Source organism: Lycorma delicatula, chromosome 12 (genome assembly GCF_047948215.1).
Source record: "Lycorma delicatula isolate Av1 chromosome 12, ASM4794821v1, whole genome shotgun sequence".
NCBI classification, from domain to species: Eukaryota; Metazoa; Arthropoda; class Insecta; order Hemiptera; family Fulgoridae; genus Lycorma; species Lycorma delicatula.
This window is the reverse complement of record NC_134466.1, coordinates 7,275,673-7,294,149: the sequence shown is the minus strand read 5'-3', so window position 1 is coordinate 7,294,149 and position 18,477 is coordinate 7,275,673. Positions and strand designations below refer to the sequence as shown.

General features: G+C 36.7%; 1 protein-coding gene across 1 annotated transcript in view; it reads right to left on the bottom strand.

The window, feature by feature from the left end:
- Window positions 1-12,428, bottom strand: part of LOC142333346 (circadian clock-controlled protein daywake-like) — a 32,808-nt gene extending 20,380 nt beyond the window's left edge. Inside the window, exons 1-3 of the mRNA XM_075380368.1 lie at window positions 11,850-12,428; window positions 8,502-8,610; window positions 2,184-2,331 (exon numbers count right to left, since the gene is read on the bottom strand). Of these exons, the coding sequence (XP_075236483.1) occupies window positions 2,184-2,331; window positions 8,502-8,610; window positions 11,850-12,428 (836 nt within the window). The remainder of the gene's footprint in view (window positions 1-2,183; window positions 2,332-8,501; window positions 8,611-11,849) is intronic.
- Window positions 12,429-18,477: the final 6,049 nt, after the last annotated feature.

Sequence of the window (18,477 nt, the reverse complement as noted above, 5' to 3'; positions counted from 1 at the left end):
AAAATGTTCCACATATTTTGGAAGACCTATCTCAACAATTAAGAGGAAATATGTGGTTTCACCGTGATGGAGCTCCAGCACATTTCAGTCAGTCGGTATCAGATTTCCTGCATGAAACTTTCCATGAAAAAATGGATAGGCCGCGGGCGGCCAGTGCCCTGGCCTTCCCGATCACCTGACTTAAACCCTCTTGACTTCTACCTGTGAGGCCATTTGAAACATATTTTATTTAATCGAATTAACGTAAAGTGGAGGATTAGCGTAAAGTGGAGAACATGAAAACAGACACAAAATTACATCAATTTTCTGCCATAACTCGGCTATTTGTTAACCGATTATAAAAAATAAAATGTCGTGTTCAAATTAAAGACTTAATATTTTAGCAAGACATATATTATGATAAAACATGTATTTTTGGAGATATAACGGATTGAAAAAAAAATGGCCGTAGTTTTGTAATTTGTGAAGGTATTAAATCTTGAGTTTCTACTAATTTTAAAACTTTATTACAAAGACGCTTAAAAAATATTAATGTGACTTCTCTAACCGAACTTGAGATATAAATTTTTATATAAAAATAACAAAGCGGTTAACAGGTGGAGAACGAAGGAGAAATTCCCATTTTTCCTAAGCATATTTGTTTGTTTAGTTTTTCAAATAGAAACCGAAAAAGTACAGTCAGCCCACCGTTTTAGAAACACTCTGTATATGTAGTAGTGGAGATTTACACAGACTCTGACGAATCGAATAATTGAAGCGAGAGTCTTTATTACTGTGCGAGTTGGTTTTCAACCGATCGATTCGAATCAATAATATTGAAAAATAATAGAATTACTCGTAAATTTACGTTAAATACAATAATATTAAATACACTTAAAAAATTCTGTTTAACAACAATTGGCTTCTCTTGGGGACCGCGTATGAGGCTAGAGCGGTGAGGTATGCGAGCACCTCGTTGGAGGCTAGACCAATCATTATCATCAACCGGTAACAAACAGGGGGTCTTATAAAATCTCTGCAAATAATCGTCCGATTTTCTAAATTCAAACGGTGAATTTGTTAGTAGTATATTTGTTTAGTTTGTCTGTTTCTTTGTTATCGCATCAAACGTTTCTTTGTTATTGTGTGCAACCGACCGATCGCTTTCAAATTTGCAGGATACATTTATTGTTATCCCAGGGAAGGTTTTAAGCCATCGCCCGGGGTCCTTGCTTCCTTGAAGGTGAAAATATTAAAAATATTCGTTATTTCTTCGCTCCAAGGAGGGTCAAGTTGTTAATTAAAGATATTCATTAAGGAAATAATAAATAAATCCCTTTTCATCGTTATTTTATTTCTGCCACCGTAGCAAATAAATTAGTTACGAATGTTTCGTCGTCAAAGGTGCGTGTGCTTTACCGTTGTTATTATTCTATCTTTTATAAGATAGAGAGTAATTTACTCTCTTTTTCAGGTTTCTATAAAACCTGAATATCATGATTATTTTATTTATCGGTATTATTCTCTCAACCGTAAGGATAACGTAGAGGGCGGGGGTCCAGGGTGTGGAGCCCTGTGGGTAGATGGGATCGGCGACCGAAACAAGGCTTGCGGCCGTGGGGTACCCCGAGCAGCCCCCGAGTTGGCTCCGGGATTCCCCTGAGCCGAACTGATTTAAACCGGTGACTCCCAAACTGTGCGCCGCGAAATACTGTAAAAGCTTCATAATTGATTGAACCGAGACATTTATAATTATTAATTTCACGTTCATAAAGCAGAAAAATAATGGAGATACGCGAATTCTGTTAGTTACGAGTAGTCGTACGTTTACTTAGGGTAGGTCGCCGTGAAAAAATTTTAATTGTAAAAGGGCGCCGCGACTAGGAAAAGTTTGGTAACCGCCGAATTGAACATTACGTTTGACATAAACAGGTTAACAACCTGCGGCAGATTAAATTACCCTAAGTTGAAAATTATAAATCTTTTTTCGTTAATTTCAATTAAATCAGACCGTTTAAGAATAAATTAATTTACAAAGATTAGACCTCAACGTAAATTTATATATTCCGTTTAAAGATTTATCACTAGAGTACACGAGAAGTTTACATACTGTTCGTCACAAGTAATCCTTATCGTTATCTATTTTTTAAGCGTTTAAAATACATAATGTATATTAATTTTTGATTTGTAATATCTTTACTTACTTGACACTTCGTAACGTAAAATTACTAGGTCCACGTACTTTTACGTCTTTATATATCGATCGTACATTTGCCGAACCTCTGCCTTGATTCATTGTAATTTCGGGTAAACACAGCGGTTCACAAGAAGGAATTCCTAGTTCTGGTATACCTGAATTTGTAGTAAAATAAACAGATAATAACAAAATTATAAGTGTTTTGCGTAGAAATGTCCATTATTTTGTAAGCGCATGCATCTGTTTATATCTTACACGATATGTACAATAAAAAATTCCTATACGGTGATATCTCTGTTCAGCCGCATCCCTTTTTATGTAATATATTTTCCTGGTTTCTATATAAAACGACTCCGGTTAGATGAAGACCCGTAACCAGGGCGTAAAAATGACATAAAATCTTTTTAAAATGTATAAAATTTAATTTTCTAAGCTGTGAAATTTTTTCTTTGATTTCTCAAATGTTATGTAGATTCAGTAAATGACTGTAACGATAATAATAGTAATAATAATAAATTTTAAGGAAAATAAAACTTGCATCAACTCCCCCCCCCAAAAAAAATAGGAAAAATAATACAAGATTCTTCTTAACTCAAATTAAAAATATCTTAATTTGATCAAAACTTGAAAAATGTAGTAAATCGAATAGTATTATTGTTTTTACTTTGTTTTTGGAAATCGATTGAAATTTAAGAAATTTTTTTTAAATTATTATTTTGCTTTATTTTTACTTCAAACACGGCAGGCCTGCAAAAATACTGCGCATTTAAAAACAATGCCGTTTGCAGGTAATGGAAAAGGCAAGAAACCTGTGTCACGGTAAAAACACAAGTATTAAGCGGTTACCGCTTAGCAAGAGCTAGGATTATCTAAAATACGATACGGTTTCTTTGTACATCGAACTTGTTTTAGACCTGTATAGATAAATACAAGTCTAGATAAATTATATGCGGTTTACCATTTTTTTAACTGTTTTATATTAATCGTAAGGATGTTACCAATTATATTAAATTAACGATTTTGAATTTTGTTACCTAAAGATTCATAAATTGAATACCTAACCGATCTTTCATTTAGTTTACGTAAAATTTTGTAGTAATAACGATAATGACCACACGACCGCTTAATTACTACAAAGCCTTAAAAAATGTTTAAATAGTCCGCATATAAAACCGGTATTTGGTTTGCTGCTTCCTACTTTTGTAAAACAGTATTTATTCTATTTATTTATTTTTTTATAAAACGGTAAGTAGGTGGTTAAGTTTAACGTGGACTTAATCCGATAATTATTCTATCGTTAGAATAAAATAATGAAAATACCGGGTTTAGCGAAGCGGTATAACTTGTAATAATACCCGAGTTAAAACAATTATTGTGACCGTCAACATCTATACATTTTATACTTTGAAGGTATTTAAAAAGTGTAATTTTTAGAAAATTTACTAGCTTCTCCCGTTGTGCCTACGGCACGCCCTCCGGGCGGATTGTCCTGGCGTCTCAGAATGGGATTGTTAGGTGTCAAAAATTGATTACCTCTTCATTACAAGAACTAAAACACAATTTACTGGTTCTTATTGCCCGGTGTGGACAATTTGCATCATCCATTTTCGGTTACGGCACATTTTTCAAGCTACTGCTTCTTCTGGTTAATTTCGGAGAAAATAATAATTAGTATTTCTGATTTCATACACTTAATAAAAAAGCGTTTTGTACCCCCCCCCCAAAAAAAAAAAAATACATTATTACACCTTAAAGAAAAGATGATATTTAACCGTATTAGAATAAGAATTCCCTTAAAAGAAAAATACGCGTACTCTATAACGGGCTCTAAAGATATATTTAAAATTAATAAAATTTCAACGTTAAATAATAATAGAAAACACGAATTTGTAAGGCGTGTTAAAACATCATTTTTAATAATAAAAAAAAGTTAGCGGTTCCTTTTTTTTAATTAAAATGAATATTCGATGAATAACGAATATGAAAATTAAATGAAATCAGAAGAGGATGATCAGAAGAAACAGTTTTTTAGTTGTAACACGCTTAACTTGAATAATTACCTTTTTGTTATAGTTCGTTATTTTATGAAGAAAAATAATCGCGTAAATAAAAAATATATTATTAATATATATTTCGCATATTTATCGATTAAAGAAATAAATATAACAAGTATAAACAATAACAACAAGTAAAGGTAATAAAAATATAATAACGTAACAAGTGTATATCTGACCACCACGAGACATGTACTAACGAATCGGGATTTTCCGCTAGCGATCGGTACATACCGCTGCCTGTAATGCGAGCACATTATTACTTATTGTTGTACGGAATGACATCACTCGGACTACTGGTGTTTTATATGCTAAGCTAAGGGGAACTGACACACACACACACACACACACACACACACACACACACACACACACACACACACACACACACACACACACACACAAATTCCTTTTAGTATGATCATACATATAATGAACTGAAAACAGTAACATCAAATGTGAAATTTCAAATATTAGTAAATAAATAAATAAAATAGTTTTTTTTCACAACTATATGTTATAAAATTTCAAACATTTTTCAATAATAAATAGAATAAAAATATCACGATTATTTTTTTAAATAAAGGCGAGTGTGTCGGTGCGTGGACACTCGACAGAAGCGAAGCTTCTTACGCAATATTATATAAATTACACAAGCCTGCTATATTTGGGTTGTGGAATAACCCGTAATCGATTCCTATGTATTTTGTAGCTCTGAATCAAAAACTTACCTTCATTTTTTTCCATCGCGTCAAGAGTTTTCGCAAATTGCAAATTTCAAAATTCGTAAAAAGTTGAAAAATTGTGAGAATGTGATGGTATAAAATGACATAAATCTTCTTTTTTTTTACCTTTTCACCTTTTTGGCTTATACTATGCATTCTTATAGCCTAACAGTTGAGCGGTCTGAAAAGTAGTGGTGGAGGGGGGGTTTGGGTTGAAGATGAGACGGTGGGATAGCTTGGCCGACAGGTTATAACAAGATGTAACATGTTTATTGACAGCTATCCGCGCCACTACTAGCAGTGCTGTTTCAACCATCGGCGTGCGTAAATCGAGTTATTTTCCGTCCTCCGTTTCAAACGCGTTTTTGTCGGTGGAAAATATATTTTTAGGCCGTAAAACAAACTTTCCGTTTTCAAAAACGGCTTCAAGAGGCTACAAAAATTCTACAGATTCTTTTTGTTATATCTGCGGCGAGTTAATGTCGGAAAGGAAAAAAAGAAATATAACAAGTTTCGTTCGACAAGTATACCTCAAGTATTTCGGACTGAAAATAGGAGATCGAGACAAAAATCGGGCACCCCAGTACGTTTGTTATACATGTGTTGAAGGACGTAGACGGTGGTCAAAGGGTGAACAAGAAGCATTTAGATCCAAATCTGCGACGCCACTAGAACTCCAAAAATCAGATGTTCCAGTGGCGTGGCGAGAGCCACCAATTCACGCCGCTGATTGCACTTTTGTTCGACCGGTGTTAACGGTTTCAATTTGAAGAAAAAAAAGGAATCGCCAATCAGAATATGTCCAAATATGCCGCTAGCGAAGAGACGGGAAAGAAATTTCATCGCGACATGAGAGAACGGAAAAGAGGTATCAAGGAAAACGGATTACTACGATGATGGCAGACTATTGCTGGATGTTACACCGAGACGAATCTTACAGAGAACAAGAAGGAAAACCGCGAAACAGAGTATAAGTCGTCCAAAGAAACTTCGAGACGCGGAATAAAATTGTAAGTATTTTACATACTTCGTCATTAAGGATCGGTGAAGAGGGGAGTGGTTTCGAGAGGCATGACGTACCTCATAAAAATTAATCAAATAAATTCTTATAGCTGAAGAATGCACGGCATAAGCCAAAAAAGTGAATATATTATATTTATTTATCGTAACAATAAGTTTTATATTTATTTTATTGTATCACATTTTAGCAATTTTTTAAACTTTTTACAAATTTTGAAAATCGATTTGCGAAAAATCCTGACGCGATGGAATAAAATGAAGTTTATTTTCGAATTCAGCGCTAAAAAATACATTAGAATCGATTATCAAAAATTAAAAAACACAACCTTGTATTGTTAATGGTGGAAAATAACGTATACGCAATATACACAAACGATAAATTTTTTTTATTTTTATTTTTAAGAAATACGAGCCGACAATGAAATACAATGTATACAACAAAATCATTGTATAATGCAAATAAATGTATCCGTTATTAAAATAACATAACAAAGGCAAATATAAGAGCGAAATCCAAAACATTTGGGTTTTGTAGTTTTTCTTAACTGCAGTAATAAGTTCTCATCGAGAGCTTTTCAACGATATATCATAAGCGGTACTTATTTTCATCGGTTCCACAGTTATAGCCAAATGAAATTTTAATTAATGAAATATTTGGATCTTAAAAGGTGAAGGCACGTCGGTTCGAATCGGACTTCATCTCCTTTTTTTAATTTAAATATATTGATTTATTAATAATTATTAACCTCTGATTGTAAACAAAAATTCACAATATATAATAATTCAATAATAACAATAATGAAATAAAATGTTATGTACTTATCATTTAAAAAAAATTGTGTATATGTAATTAAATATCACATCAGATTTGATGAAACGTCTGATTATTCGTTTTTATTTTTTTGACGGTTACATCATAATAATTAAAAAAATATAGTGTCAGTTAGATATTAAACTTACATTTATTTAAAGAGTAATAAAGGAACTTTTACTCTATCCTAATGTTTCACGAATTAATAATCGTATAAATATTTTACGTTAATAAAAAGTAATGTTTTTCAGCGATCGTTTACTGTCCATTTTATTAAAGAATTAGAAGATCGTATCTCGCTTTCAAATGAAGTAAGTTTAAATGAAGTGCAGCAAAAAATATATACATGTAATGTAATAGGCGTACACAAAAGTCATGCGATGTCCACATCAGATTTTTGTCAGTTGACTCCCCTTCCGAAGCCTTTGTTAAGAAGCTTGATTTCAAAAATTCTTCCACATTAGCGCTTTTTTACCGCTTCGTAAGATGTACAATGATTTTAAAACATCCGATGAAGCAATGCACACTGCGAAAGCGCTAATGCGGAAGAATTAAAAAAAAACAAATAGGTAAGTGATATTTTTATTTTATTTATTATTGAAAATAAAAATTACATACTGCTTGAGACCAGAGACCGGGCCACCCTGGAACTTAGAGGTCAGGGGGGAAACTGGCCGCACACAAACGGCGAGTCAGTGTGGCGATAGCCGCATTGTCGGACCGTGTGGGGGTTGCGATGAGGTTGCGATGTTCAACCGTCATCGCTAGAGTTTTTTAATTAATCTGGGTTATACTGATTCCTATAGCGCCGCTGTGGGAAGTTCTTCCTGAGATAATGGCTGGCCACCAGCCAGATACAAGCTCCAAGCACTTTAAATGGTGGACAGGCACCAGCTGACATACAGTGACCGAGGCGTAACAGCCTAAATTGTTGTCTTTTATTTTATTAACGTTAATGACTTTTAGTAATTAGTAACAAGAGGTACGCATCCCCGATATAGATTTAGTTTGACAAGTGAGCGGTTGGGACGCATAAGCGGGTGGTGAATAGCACCCTGCTTAATCCGCTCACGCTGATAGGTAACGAGGTCGCTAAACTGTTTTAGAGGCACAGTAGCCGTATCTTGGCACTGACATTTGGTCTATGCTCTAGGGCGACCGAACGGGGAGGTGGCGGGAGAAATGCCAATTAACCAAATACTGCTAGGATGCTAAACTAAAAACGCATTAATTTCAAAAATGTAGTCATAAAATTTGGATTGCACCCTTTATGAAGAAATATGAATTCTACTGAAAGCAGAGCAAGGATATCGTTTATATAATCCTTGTATTATCTATCCGAAAAAGTAAAACGAAGGATTAGAAAAGGGAAAGGTAGTAACGTGACGGTCAGTCCCATAAAAAACTGTTTCTGATACCCCAGGTAGAGGACGGTTTACTTTTTTGTCCAAAAATAATACCTCATTTGATGAGTTTCAGGCGATTTTTATTTTTCAATTTGTAAAAAACGGGACCTGCAATCTACCTATTTGTCTATGTTTATTAGATAATAATACGTTTGTTTTCTTAAAATGTCACTCGCGCAAATCATTTGATGTTTCATAAAAATCGTTGCGTTCCAAGAACGTAACCGTACTTACAAACCTGCTTACCGATGAAAAGTTCCTGAATAGTAAAAAAGTAAAAGAGGAATCTTGATATTGTCAATTTCTTACCTTTTGCAAGATACGGGCGTAATCCTTCTACAGATTGCTTAACACACTCGTTTAAATGCGGGTCGCTTCTGCTGCATATTTTTATAAAAGATGCTGAAATAACAAACGGCTTTTTTAAAATTAAAAGATAAAATTACGATACTAAATAATACTTAATAAATATTATAATTATTTCTCCAAGCGGTTTTTAGCTGTGTCGTCAGTTATTTTAATCGCCAACAAAAATGTTCAAATCAACCGATCAGAATAAATGTTTATATTGTTCTTGACAGTTACGGATGTTTAAACTTGAATTTTGTAACGCGGTTGAAAACGAAGCAGTAATGTACATGCGGGATAAATGCCGAGCAAAAAGGCGTGTGAATAAATTTATTTCACGTTACGAACACTAAACTGCGAAGTAGATCGATAAAAATGTACGACACCCGAGTATCTTTATCAGGCGTGCTCTTTATGAAACAAAAATTTATTATGTAATAGTGAGATTTTTGTAACCAAACCTTTAAGTATAAGGTTTGGTTTTGTTGTACCTTTATTTTCCAATATGAAGCCGGCTTGCTCCCAAGTCACAAGGAACGATTAAAATTACAAAAATATAAAGTAAAAGTGAACGTAATCCAAACCTTATAATTTTGGAAAGAACCAAAAATTATCACCTTCTTTATGACGATTAAAGTAAACCGACGTATTTTAACAAAATAATTCAAAAAGATCGATTCAAATAAAGGAGGAAAGTTTAAAATCTAAACAAAACCTTTTTAAATATTTACTCGTAAAACCACAAAAGTGAAAATCAATACTTTTCTCTGAGGTTTTCCCTCTCTCCCCTGGGCTGGGCCCCGATTAAGTACAACACACCGCGGGGGCGTGTCCATATACTCAAACAGGCCTACCGGCTGTATTCCGGCACGATAAGTCGGCGCTGTCGGATCTTTCCTCTTTCTAACTTCCAGAGCAAGGTAACCAGGTCCCGGCTTCCCGCAGTCGTAACAGAGCTGTGACCTGATCGGTCTCCGTACAGGTCGCTGAAACGCGCCCCGCCGCCCAACACCGATAATGTCTGTTCTCATCCTGATTTGGTGCCCCGATTTGCCACCGGGCAACAGAACGACAGGCAGACGACTCCGCAGTCAGCCTCTTTACCGTAGCCAACACCACACTCAACACAGCCTCCACGCTTTCCGTAGACTCGTAAAAAAAGGGGACCTCCGCTCGGTTAAAGAGGAATCCTCCTTGCTCAGAAGACAGATTCAGCCTTGACGACTTGACACGGATTCACCTCCCTGGTAGCCGATCCCCGGCTACCGGTCGAATTGTGAAAGGGAACCACCTCCCCCGCACCAGCAGGATAATCGGGAAGGCGAGTAACCGCCATAGCGGCCTCAGCCGGCCACCTCCTGACCGCCGGCCGCACAAGTTCTTGATCCGTTCAAGCCGTTTTAATTTAAGCCGGGGGACTGGGGAAGACATTAGGCGATGAGAATAAACATTAAGTAATTACTTTTCTTATAAGGTTTTTAAGAAATACTTACGAATGTGAGAATAAAGTTTCAGAAGAAGTTAAGTATTTCTTTTTCTTATAAGTAATTACCGATAACTACACGCAAATTCTGATGCTGTGTAAGTAATTTTTTAAAAGAATCTGAATAAAAGGCAAGAAATAGTTATTCTTATAACAAATTACCGACTGGTTTTCAAGGTACCGTCAAACCGACCTTATAATCCATTATGGCTGCATTCACGGTCGAAAAAATTACAGAAACAGACGGTACATTAGTCAGAGTAGATGCAAAGAGCTGCGGCGTTTTGAAGAAGAATCAATTAATCGTTTACGTGAAATTTTTTTACCGGACCAAGTAAACGAGAAAAGGGAAGGAGCAATATCATCACGGCAGAAAATGGACATTTTTCTTAGACGTCTTGCAGATCCAGGCTTTCAGAATGGAGCGGGAGAAGATTTTGGTGTTCACCGTACGACAGTCGGTAAAACATCCGATTATGTTTTGGACAAAATAACTGCAAAAGCGAGCGAGCGGATTCATTTCCCGCAAAATGCGCAGGAGATTAATGAAGGCAAATTCACGTGGAGTTCGAGGTAGGTGCCGTAGATTTCATTCGCATTGAAATTAAAAAACCGACACAGTTTGGTGACCGTTACATCGATCGAAAGGGTTACGCTAGTATTAATGTGCAGGTAACTTGTGACGCGCACGAAAAGGTAACCGGCATTGATGCTTCACGGCCAGGCGGCACCCGTGATAGTCGGATTTGGGGTCGGACTAAAACACTGGAGGTAATGAAACAATATAATGGAGCCGCTTGTCTTTAGGGAGATAGCGGTTATGCTATTGCAGCGTGGCTGCTTACACCGCTCAAAAATCCTGATAGTAATCCAAAAAAAATCTTTCATAAACAACTAAGCAAAGAAAGAGTAATTATTGAGAGAGTTTTCGGGCAAATAAAGCGGCGGTTTCCTCTGATGGGAAACGAGTAAAGTTAGAAAAAGTTGCAAAAATCTTTGTCGCTTGGGCCATTTTACACGATTTTGGAAAAAATTATGAATGACGAATATGAAATAGCAGCAGATGAAGATATTCATGCTGACGATGAAGAAATTTTGGAAATTGAAGTAGAGGAAGATGCAGATAGAATTATAAAAGTAAGAGAACTGAAGTAACGGGTGTACTTACGGAGTTAATTAAAGACTGAAATGAAAATCCTGAATTTGTAATAATTCTTTTGTCGTGTGTATTTATATGTCCTTTTAATTTGTTTAAAATTAATAATTAATGTTAATCCACAATGTAAGAATCATTATTGTATTTAAATTGTAAATGAAATTAAAAAGATTACTGGTAAAAAATGAAAAATAAATAATACAACATAATAAAAAAAAAAATTATACTTTTGTACGTATAAACTACTAATATACATTTGTACGAATACACGAACTTACGCACGTCCGTAAGTTTTAGTCACACGTACGTATTAATACATACCCTCACACGTACGTATGTCGCTCTGTGTGCCTCATATGTATCAGGCATCCGTATTTGATACGCATGACGTACGAAGCGCCTCCTGCGTGTTTTTTTTTTTTTCATTTTTATTTAAGTAATTTATTTTATTAAGGTAGGATGGGATAAGAGGAAACGAAATGAGTTACAAAACACATTACAAAAAATATCACAAATTAAAATAAGAAACGTCGAATTGGTCATCAGATTGTTCACTGGAAGATGCAAATGATGTCGTGTCAGTTTCCTTGCCTCATTCCCCTTTTTATTGCAATTTTTTGAACTCCAGTAGCTCTCTCTGTAGTTTTATTTCTTCTCTTTTCATTTTTACTTTCTCTCGTTTTTGTTGAGTTCTGATAAGTCGTAATCGTTCATCGAGAACAATCCTTTGTAATTCGGTATTCGACAGGGGAGCTGTCTCATCTGTGTCGCCTGTTTTTCTTTTCGATGCGGGCTTGGCATTATTATCCGCTTTAGTAACTGAAAGTACCGGTGTTTCACGTTCTTGTGGAGTATGTTTATCTTTTCCATCTTCGATTCCAGCACTTGCTGCACCTGGTATTTGTTTGAAATTTGGGTTTTCGTATTCCTCTAGGACGATTAACAAATCCTTTTCCCGATGTGATAGTTTTATAGCCTTGTTGCCTGTTTTCTCTTTGATTTCATGTTTCATATTGTTAAGAATTTTCTGTATTTTTGCCAGTGACATTTTCTTACCCGTACGCCGTTGAAATTCTTTCAGAACGTTAGCCCGTGCTTTTTCTTTAGAGTATATTAATTTAGAAGCCAAAGACTTGTTTAAAACGACTGTACGGTTTCTTAATATATTTACTAAAGTCGCCCTGGCATCAGCCACATTATTGGTATCGTCTGAAACTGGTGAAAATTGAGCTTCCTCAGCGCTCGACATTTTACAAACCGGTTGAATATTAGACGTGCGACTGGAGCAAGCAATACTTTGATACTAAGCAAGGAACACGGATGATTAAATTAACGATAAAATGATGTCACCATGGGCGTGACTCGTACAGGCTCTTCGCAATAGATGCAAATGCATTCATCAGCATTTCCTTAACGTTAAGCAAAAGTTACACTTATAAGTATACTACGCACAAATTCTTACGACTTCAGTATTTTCTTGTAAAAGAAATTCTTTATTCTCCTTTATTTCAGAAATTACTTTTCCGAATCGGTAATACCTTTTCTTAATCGGGTATTGCTGATAAGTATTCAGTATAATTTATTCTCATCACCCGTTGTCTACGTAGACCTCTCCGTCATTTCTGGCGGCAGGGTCTGCCTCCAGAAACTTTGAGGGCCTCAACCCGCCGCGCATCAGCAATCAACTCTGCGGCACGCTCCTTGATATCATCTCCAGACGTCCTCTGAGAGACTAGATCGCGTAAGTCCTCGACTTTTAATAAAAAATCCACCGGTGCATCGTGAAGGTCTTCCTTCCGAGTGAGCGCTTCACTCTCCTCCTCGCTATCGTACTCTTCATTATCAGCCGATTGCGTGCCCTCCACGGACGATATCGAGCCTCTGTCCGTCGCTAGCAATTTCTCTCTTCCTGTTTAGCAGGAGAAACACTCAATCTCCGCTTTATCGGAGGTTCCTCCAGCGGTTGTCCCGCGCCTGAGCGCACTTCAAAGTCCTCCCGCGACGCCCCGGACAAGGGTAGCAACTCCTTCTGATAATCCTGTCCGTGACCACTCTCCCGTGAGCTGTCGGACCTCTTACACTCAGTAAGAACTACTCCACGCCGGTTACTCCGTATGTTCTCTCTGGAGGCTTTCTTCCTCCCGTTTTTCCCAATCGGGACTGAATGTTCACCCCGCGACCCGCCAGGGCGAGACATTATCGTATAGAGTAATGTAAACCGCAGTAATACCAGAAAAGTCAAAGATAAACAGCGGATGACAGGGCACTTTGCTACCGTTGCAATAAGGCCGCCGTTGCTAACGTAAACGACTAACGAAAGTAAAAGGGTAAACGATTAACTGTAAAATAATAAAACCCAAAATAAAATAAATTTCAAAACTATAACGCAACACCAAACTCAAAAGAAAAATAAAACTCTGGAAGACAGATCCCCTGGAGGGTTGATCTACGCACAACAGAAACCCGGATAGCCGAAGGTTATCTAACCCAAAACCCAAAATAAAACTAAAACATATACTAGAACACGTAACAAAACACCTAACAGCACAAACAAAAATAACCTGTAACCTATAATATTAGAGCTGTCCAATATCATCGGATCCCGACAGCAGTACAGTCACTCTATATTTCTCTTTTTTTTTTGAGGATTCAATTTATAAATCTTTACTTTAGTAAAGCAGTTCCATCAGAAAAAATAAAGTGCTAAAAAATCATTAAAGGTTTAAAGACAAGTATCCTAACTAGCTCCTAGAGCTAACCTAAAAGCGTGGAACCATACACCACTCGCTTGCGTGTCCTACCATCCACTTGTCATACATTAAAATGGGTAGGCGCACCCCGTCAACTACTAAAACATATATGACTATCAATAATTAATTTACCTCGTCAAAGACAGCAATTCGCTGCCGTGCCTAGGCCGCTGAATGCCAGCAAGTATTTGTCCACCATTAAAGCCTTAATCTGGCCGGTAGCCAGCCGTATCTCTCGGTTAGCTTCCTACAGCAGCGCGGTGGTAGGAGTCCTTTTTCCTTAGGTAAACTACTGATGTCGATTTAACAAAGCAACCGCATCAAGGAACTCTCACACGGTCCGAAAATGCGGCTCTTGCCACATCGACTCGCCGCTTATGAGCGGCCAATTTTCCCCTTGACCTCTAAGTTCCAGGGTGGCCTGAGTTCTGGCCCGCCTAAGAGCCGGGCAGTCGAACATCATGTTTTCGTTCGACTGCACCTCCCCGCAGACACATAGCTCATCAGCTGCCAGGTGGAACCGAAACAAATATCGGTTTAAATTTACACGGTCGGAGAGCACTCGGGTTCCCGTCGCCTTAAAAACGAAGGAGAGGCATACCATCCCCCCCTATCTTGTATAAATCTATACAAGGACCTTCCCTTAGTCGTAGCGTGCCATTCTTGCTGCCATGCTTCCATCGCGAGGCTGTAAAGCCTCCTCCGCAGGCGGGAGATGGGCAACTGTTCGAAATTTAGAACCGGTGCGTTGAGATCACCGTTCCGCTCCGGTACAGGCCCGGCTCGAAACCGCATCATAAATACATAGCCTCCTTGCCTCTTCGCAATTTCCACATGGCCGCCCGAACTTTCACCACTAAATCGATCGGGAGAGCGTTTCCCAATTCAGTGGTAGCCTCGTAGGAGGTTGTTTTAAAAACACCACTGCATACAATTAAGGCTCTGCACTGGGCACTCCTTAAATTTTGAATAAGTGCTCGATTTCTTTCCAACTTATGCGCCCAAACGGACGCCGCGTAAGAGGTCATACTTTTGAAGACACCTTGGTACACCATGTACAAATGAGAACCCGTAATCCTTTCGAGCAATCCTCCTAAGCTTGTGCATCACAGAGACGGCGTCCGCCGCTACTTGCCTAATGCGGTTGCTAAACAACAACTTCTCATCAAACAAAACACCTAGGTACTTATGAACTCCAACTCGGCTGATTACACAGCGTTTATAAATACGGTGGTTACGACTGTATGATAATTTGTCTGCACCCTTGAGAAGCATAAACTTCATCTTGGGCACAGAAATCTTTAAATTTGGAATGTCCATCCGGCCCTCTGCGGTTGACAAGCCGCCTGCTCTCGGTCTTCTAGCTGCGGTCGTGAATTACCACAAACTAACAGGAGACAGTCATCGGCGAAAGCCTGAGCCGTGACCCATCCAGGAATATCAGTCCCAAAAATCCGTCGAATATCAGTTTTCACAGCAAGGGACCGAGAACACAGCGCTGCGGGCTTCCCCTGGTGACGGACTTTTCCACAACTAGGTGCGCATCCTTAAACAGATCCGTGCGATCAGACAAGCAGTCACGTACTACGGCCTGCAGGGCTACGGGAACATTGCGGTGTTCCAACTCATAGAGGACAGAACTCCGACACGAGGAAGGAAATGCTGTCTCTATGTCAATAAACATTATTGCCAAAACATATTTACAGTCGGCGCTTTCCATCTCGGCAAGATCATTTAAGATGCAATCCTCGATGCCAACCCCTTTCGTGAAGTCATACTGGCCTCGATTTAGAAATGAGTTCACATCGATGCTTTCCCAGAGCCGTTTCACAACCAGCCTTTCAAGCGAATTGCCGATTAACGGCAAGAAGCTGATGGGTCGTATCCCATCAGCTGACTTCTGAATTCAGACTGCTGACTTCACTCGTATCCTTTCCTGATTTTAAGGGAATTCTCACCAAAGCCACGTTCCAACAAGTTGGAAAAGGCACCCCGAGAATAGTCTGCTAAGCGGCTCTCTTATGACAGGCAGCAGATGGTAGAAAATATCTTTATCAAGTTGGTCGATCCCCGGTGCCTTTTTCATTGCCGTTCGAGAAACCACTCGGTCTATATCTACGGGTTCCATAGCCCGTATGCCAGGGACTGGTATCTCACCCGCCCTAACCGTGACTTCTGCGTACCCTCCAGAGCATCTGGAAACAGAGTATACAGGATTGCCTGGTAAGTCGCCACAGATGTTAAAGTGAGGTCGCGATACATCTAACACTGGACAGCACGTGCAATTCTTTGAATGTTGTCACAATTCTTGATATACTTGATTTGCCTACGCCAACTGCAGAAGCAATATCTCTCACCATCATAGAAGTACCAACTTTAAGAGTAGTAATTTTTTAATGTTTCTTGGAGTAATATTCATTTTTAAACAAACAAAATTGAGACGTATTACATAGAGTGGAAAAACTAACATCCACCTGCCATATTTAAAGGTTCACAACTGAAGCTAAGGTGACTGACTATTTTTGCTTTAAAACCAATCAAACTGCTTTCTTATTGACGAGATCGAACATTCACACCAGTTCAAGGTAGATAAAACTAGTTTAAGGTGGTTTCAGTTGTAACTGGCCACCCCATAACAATTTAAAAAAAAATAGCTTGTCCCAATTAAATTTCACGATATAGTAAATAAAATTTTTTCATTTGAAAAAAAAACCGTAGGAATGTCAAGAAACCTGTGCAAAAAAAACATGAACAGATATTACTAAGTATATAACTCTTAGAAATGTGGGGAAATATTATTTTATTTACTTACAAACAAACATATTAGGCTATCAATTTTCTTAAATTTTTTTTTGGCTTATTTCTGTGCCAGAGTGGTAGTGTTGCGGCCTTTTATCTGAAGGTCCCATGTTCGAATTCTGGTCAGGCACGGTATTTTTTCACACAACAAAATTCATTTACTATCCATCATTAACCATTAAATAGGCATAAGCCTGTTATTACTATACATTTAAATAAATCAGGCCCCATCTGTGTGGATCTATTTTTTAACAAAATAATCTAATACTAAAAAATGATAATGTTCGAAAATAGCTTAAAATCATCTACGCAGAATATATAATTTGTCGTTAAAAAATCTCCCGCATAAGTTATCTGGACAAAAGTACAGCAAAACCGCTAGAAACCATTACATATAAAAATAAAATCTCCAAAATTAGTCCATTTGATGAGGAATTCATACATAAAAAAAAAATAAATCAATTAATTTGTGAAATTTTAAAATTGTTCCTTAAAAAATGGAGCGGAAGCCAAACAGTTTGAATAGGATATTTAATTATTAGGTACTCTTTAACAAAGGTAATCTTTAGTTGATGTTTATTACAATATATTCCGAGAGAGGTTTTGTCATTTCTTTTTTTATTATAAGGTCCCCCATTTGATCAGCTTTTTAAGTCGAATAGATACTGCTTGGTGTGAATCATCGTAAAAAAAATAAGTTTAGTTATGTATTATTATCAAGGCCCACTCATTTTTCTTATAATTTAGAATAAAATTGACACTAAAATTTTAAATAAAATTATTAAAAAATTATGAACGTAAATAATTAAAACTTACGCATTTTGTTACTTTTTATCCCAGAATCAACTTTGCTTCGTACTGCTGTTGAAATGAACATAAAATTTAAGAGTAAGGTGTAGTAAACATTTTGCTCGTATTTTCTCATAATTTTTTAAAATTAATTAATATAACTAAATTAGAAAGTAATAATCTAAGTAAACAATATAGGTGTTAAATATTGTAACACTACGCAACACAATTGTTTTTTTTTTTTTTTTTTTTTTTTTTTTTGTATAAAAATATGTATATATAAATATTAATTGTCCTACAATAGTCAAATTGCTGAATAAAGATCACATTCTAATAAATAGGGATAGGTTTGATTTTGCTGAATATTCAGTTTTATGTTTTCCTGAATATACAGTTTATTGCTATTAAATCGGTGATGAAATAATTAGCTGTTTTCTTTAAATGTAATATCCGCATATTTTTCTTATTAAACAATAAATATATTTTGAATTTACCATTCACAGTTTATCAGAATTATTATGAAATAACAATTAAAAAAATACTTTTCCTAAATTTGATTATTTGACTTTTATCGCTTTATTAACCTTTATAATTCTTTTTATCGCTTTCAAGGTTTAAGTTTTTACAGTGTTATATTAAAATTGCATATCGCTGATAAAAGAAGCCGGGAAGTTAGTAGTACTCGCTTCTAGATCGGCAGGTTTAAGATTAGATTCCTTGAAAAGATCTGAAATTTTTTCACAAATTATTTGATCTATCACATCATTGAAATACACGTTTAGCTTGTCCGGTGCCTTAACAAAAAATAAATTACAAGCTGCTTATATAATAACATAGAAACTTGCCTTTTTATTGTTTGTCTCGATGTAGAAATTTTTATATACGTTTCAGGGCCATAATAAAAACCGTTACAGATGTGACTTGACGTAAATCAGAATCAATCCTGAAACTGGCATAACC